At 37.9% G+C, this 5,343-nt stretch overlaps 1 protein-coding gene across 1 annotated transcript in view; it reads left to right on the top strand.

The window, feature by feature from the left end:
- The window catches only part of PAXIP1 (PAX interacting protein 1), a 34,494-nt gene that overhangs the window by 5,010 nt on the left and 24,141 nt on the right, over positions 1-5,343 (top strand). Inside the window, exons 4-5 of the mRNA XM_019474252.1 lie at positions 3,322-3,385; positions 4,410-4,523. Coding sequence (XP_019329797.1) covers positions 3,322-3,385; positions 4,410-4,523 — 178 coding nt within the window. The remainder of the gene's footprint in view (positions 1-3,321; positions 3,386-4,409; positions 4,524-5,343) is intronic.

Here is a 5,343-nt window from a genome sequence, read left to right as displayed (position 1 = left end):
CGGCTGTGTGGGGCTTAGTTGCCGGCTGGGGTTAAACCACGACACATCTGAAACCTGGGGTTTTTAAAAGGATGCTCTAAGAGCTGGCGTTATTACATATCCAGAAGAGAAATAACAAATAAAACCATTGAGTGATGCAGTCCATAACCAAATTGTGGCAATAAATGTGTGAATGTATCCCCGAATGGCTATTGCTCAGGAGGTCTTTATTGTGGGTATATAGGAATGGCCAAATGAAAACACCAGGTCTCAGTAGTATCGTATTCTTGGGTTGCATGGAAGAAGGAGGTTTTGTACACCTGTCAGCAATAAATGTGTCCTTGGACCTTTGACTTTATTCTTTCTAGCACTTTTCTAAGCACATGTCCTTAGAACCTGGTGGTTTTAGATTTTATTCTGAGCCTCATAGTGCTCACTAAAATGGGTTGTTAAGTCTTAACTTTGTTCTGTTTCAGTCTCTTTACGACTTCTAGTGCAGTGGCATCCGGCCTTTCATTAGGGTTTTAGGTAGTACCATAATGGAAAAAACGTAGTTAATAGGAATAGCTTACTTTTTCCAGTTGATTGTTTTTGGACCCTGTTTAGGCAGAGGTTTGAGGTTCTGCATATTCATCTTTTGTTTATGTTTTGATTTGGAGATGTAATACTCAAAGTTGTCATTGAATTTACTGAAGAAGCAAGTCCTAGAAACATCTTTTGTCAGTTAGATATATGGATCTAATAAGAGCCTTAAAGGTTTTATGTTTGCTTACCAATTCTGGTACTTATTTGATGGGCATTTGTTAAAGGTGAAGTTTAACGTAGAAAGATTTAATGCAATATAGAAGTGTAATAATTTTGCCTGTTTCTTATAAATACACTTTAACATTCCCCTGTGAAAGTTGTTTTCATCAGGGGGAACTTCAGAAGGCAGAGTGTTCTCCTGTTCCCTGCTAACTGATGTCAGCGAAATCTGACTAACCTGCAGCTGAAGGGTAGTAACAGAAAAATTAATCTGGAAGCAGCCTTCCTGAAGAAGGAAGTACAGTTTCATGTGTGAAAACCTCAGTTATAATGCCATAAAGAGGGCTGGTGATTTCTTTCTTCATTCTCTTGATAGCAGCAAAAGCAAGAATGAGAAAGGATTATTTTTCCATGGTCATGTACAGATGAAAGAGGGCCAGAGCACTTCTGAACTTTGCTTGGAGGAAAAAAAAAGTGAGTTTTGTTGCATTCCCTCTTTTTTGTTTTCCAGACCCACTGGGAACCTTATTGTTGTGCTGCTTGTAACCGTTTTAAGAGGGTCTATTTCACTCCTATTCTTCAGAGAGTGCAAGCTGCAGTCAAACTGATGGACCTCTTAAAAGTTAAATACCGAGCTGTTGTTGCTTTATGTGCTAGGAGCAGATGTTAAGGCAGGGAGTAGACAAGTGTATACTTTTGAAAGATCCAGTACTGAATGTCTACCTTAGATGAGATACTGAGCAACACAGTGAAATTTAGGACATTCATCAGACTTGAACTTCTTGGAGTATTCTGGATAATGGCAGTAATCTATTCTTAAGTTTCAAAGTGCTCTGGGCTTTGTTGTCAGCTTGCTGTGTGTTGTCTCTTCTGGGTCTCAAAATTTAAGTACTGCTGGTGCATCTGTCAACAGCACAGGAAAAATAATTTTGTTTTATTACAAAAATCTCAGTGCGTGCTTGTAACACAATGCACATCTGTTTCTGTAGTCCTTTTTTCCAACAAGGTGTGCATGTATCTTAAACAGAAAATCATATGGGAGTGTAGAAAAGGGAGGGAAGTTACAGAAATCAGCTGGTCCGTCTCTTTCCCAGGTCACTTCTGTCAAACTGTTCTCTCCTGTTTCACAAAGCCCCTCCTGTAGTGGAGATTTCATAGTCTCTCCAGTCACCTTACAGTGCCTCGCTATTGTGTTTGCTAGTCTAAACCTGTTTTGATTTATCTGAGCCACTCTGAACAGGGAGAACAAATTAAAGGCTGCCAAATGAAAAGAGAAGTAAAGGGTTTGAAGATGTGTTGTCTTAGCTTCTTAAACACATCAATCGTGGTCTTTCAGTTTCCTCTTGTAAGTCATATTTACTAGGTCTGTAAAAATTCTCACTGCTCTTTTTTGCATACCGTTTCATTTATCTCTCTCTCTGACGCATCTGAAAACAAATACGCATTGTTACCAGAGATCTTGTTGAATTTTGAAAGCATGGTGGAAAACTTCATGTTAGTTTTAGGCTGTGTTCCTGTTTTTACATCCCAGTGTGATGTTTTCTCAGTTTGCGTTTCACAGTAGCTCCTAGATTCCATGCCCCCCGCCCCACATCTGTTGCCTAGCCAACTTCCAATGCAGTGTTATACCTCAGTAGGAAAAAATCAGCTGCAGAAGATTTCATACTTGCTTATACTGACTTGCCTACTACTGTTTGCAGATAATTTGTGTAATACTTTGTTTGGTTTGTTGTTTTTCTTGATATATGAGCTTGTCCGTTGATACGTTTGTTGTTCAGTGCCTTTTGTGGACTTAATAACCATGCTGTATGCTAGGAAACTGTTTCTACTTTTCCAGTCTTTGCGAAATTGCAAAGGGCAGGTTTCCAAAAGATGTCTTCAATGAAAAATTTTACCATTTGGTTACCAAACTTTGCCATTTTTGAAACCTCTGGCTTCTGTATTACTTTCTAACCTGTTTGTTTGTTTGTTTGTTTGTTTAAGACTGTGCTTTCATTTATTACTGGTTTTAAAAGAAGTCATCCACCAGATTGCTGTCTTCTTTAATAAGCGTACAGAAAAGGCACTGTGACTTTCTACAGGTGTCTGCTATTAGCTTTTATTTTAGAAAAACACACTTTTCTTGGTCTGACTTGTTTTATCAAATTTCTTGTGCATCATATTCTCTTTATATTGTCTGTTGCTGGCTGTAGCAAAAGTTTCTTGTTCAGAGTCTCCTGTATTTTTAAACATGGAAGATAAGCACTTGATAATGAAAGGAAGCTCTTGGTGATGACTTGACTCCTATAAGCTAAACTTCCTGTGTTTAGCATCCTGAGATGGGCTGAGGGCGATGTTCTGGCAAGATGCAAGTTTGCAATGTTACCAGAATTGGTCATAATATTAGAGGTGTCCTGATCCAGTTTGCATCTCATTTTTTTCCTGATGCATACAACTTTAATTGGAAACAAACAACATGCTTTTAAAGATAGAAGTTTTTGGATGGTCAAATACTTGATAATATCTGAGAAGTACTATGCACACTATTTAATTTCCTTCTAATGTCCCTCAGGAAACTCTCATTCAGATTATTTTGCATCCTTGACACCTGCTTTCCAGTGTAAATGGCTTTTCTCCAGAATCATGTCAGATCTTTTTTGGAGTCACTGCCTGTCTCTCTCAGGTAAGAAGTGAGCCATATTTCAGTCTATTCTATATATTCATATATACAATATGTGTGCAATGCTTTGTTTTTTTGAGGAGAGATACCAGTTTTTCTGTTGTACTATGACTTTTTTTCTGTATGTTAGGTGAATTATCACCTAAAACAGTTTTTCACTGAAAATGAGGGCATGATAATTTCAAACTGTGAACATTCAGTCATTTGTCTTGTATTCAACAGTATGGTGATTCTAAAATGCAGAGTGCACTAGACTATAAAGTCTTTGCTCCTATTATTCTATTTCTGCGTTAACACAATATTCAGTCAACATGTTTTACCTACTTAAGCACTGAAACCCTAACAAGGGTGCCAGTGAGTAGAGTAAGTGGAAAGGTGGTGCTTCAGTGGCTTGTGTTCATAGCCAGCTGTATAGGTCTGTGAGTAGCCTGCTGGTGACCAGTGTGTGGGTGCAGACAGACAGGATAAGGCCCTAGGTGCTAATGGAATATATGCGTCTATGTGCTTCAGACTTCTTAACAAATTATTCCTGTAATAGTGTCACTAACTCTGAATGGTAATGGATTAAATACACATGGCTTTCTTGGCAGGGGAGGGGGACGTTGCTGTGCCATAAATTGTTAGAAATAAACACTTTATGTGTTTACACAGGCTGTTAATTTGGTCTACTTGTTAAAATTCTGTTTAATGAATTTAAACAGGTTGTCTAAGATAAAAAATTCTTGTTTGCTTGATCACTAACTTTTTTCTCTTGTGGAAGGCGATATATTAGTGTTGAGTTTTACAGGAGTGAAGAATGTTTTCTTTTTCTCTGTGCGGGTTAAAAACGATTGTTTAATGTCTTTTCTTGTTGCGTCTCTTTGTCAACCTTTTTTCTCCGTAACTTTCATGCTAATTTGGTATTTAAAAGTGATAGGTAATACATTAGCCAGACTTGTAAGTGGTATGTCATGGATTGTACTAAAATTCTTCAAGCAGAAGGCAGCTGGTTGCATAGAACTAAAAGGCTTATTTACCTTCCTTTTAGGTTTCATCTGAAGACCGAAGTACGCTGTGGGCTTTGATTACTTTTTATGGAGGGAATTGCCAGCTGAGCCTCAATAATAAGTGTAGTCATTTGATTGTGCCTGAGCCAAAGGGGGTAAGAGTTTATTACATGTACAATTCTTCTTCTTGTAGCTCTCATTTGCTTTTGAATAATCAAAAATTTTCCATCTCCCTGAAATTAGGATTCTTAAGACTGTTTGTTAGTCTTGAACAGCTAAATTCAACACAACTATGCATTGCAGCTTTTCAGTTCGTATTTATTTTCTGCATGGCTTTAAGCCTGATTACTTCAAAAGATATCTAATTTCATATTGGTATTTGTATTTCTGGTTGAATAAAGCATTTTATTCTTTATTATGTTTGTCTTAACCTAATTTTAAAATGTCATAATCATTAGTGATTGTGATTTGTAAATCTGTAGATACAGAATCAGTGAAGAAAAATGAAGGACAAAATGGAAAAGTTGCGTAAAATGCCCTTTGATGTTATGAGGGAGAGAGGAATAAAGAGAGCAGAAGGAGGAACAGGTTATTTTCTTTTTTGTTGGTTTTTTCCTTACAAAAAAGAGAACTCTCAAAATCCCTCAAGTCATTCCTCTTAAAGAGATGGTAGGATAAAGAGTACACAGCATTCCTGTCCAACTGCTGGTAAAGTAGTCATACTTCAAATCACTTCCATCATAGAATCATAGAATATCGCAAGTTGGAAGGGGTCCATAAGGATTATCGAGTCCAACTCCCTGCTCCTCACAGGACTGCCTAAAACTAAACCATACAACTAAGAGCATCGTCCAGATGCTCCTTGAACTGTGACAGGCTTGGTGCCGTGACCGCTTCCCTGGGGAGCCTGTTCCAGTGACCAACCACCCTCTCAGTGAAGAACCTTTTCCTAATGTCCAGTCTGAACTTCCCTTG

The sequence above is a fragment of the Aptenodytes forsteri genome, unplaced genomic scaffold, assembly GCF_000699145.1.
Source record: "Aptenodytes forsteri isolate BGI_AS27 unplaced genomic scaffold, ASM69914v1 Scaffold296, whole genome shotgun sequence".
Taxonomy (NCBI): Eukaryota; Metazoa; Chordata; class Aves; order Sphenisciformes; family Spheniscidae; genus Aptenodytes; species Aptenodytes forsteri.
The sequence above is the reverse complement of the archived record's forward strand: the minus strand, read 5'-3'. Positions and strand labels throughout refer to the sequence as shown.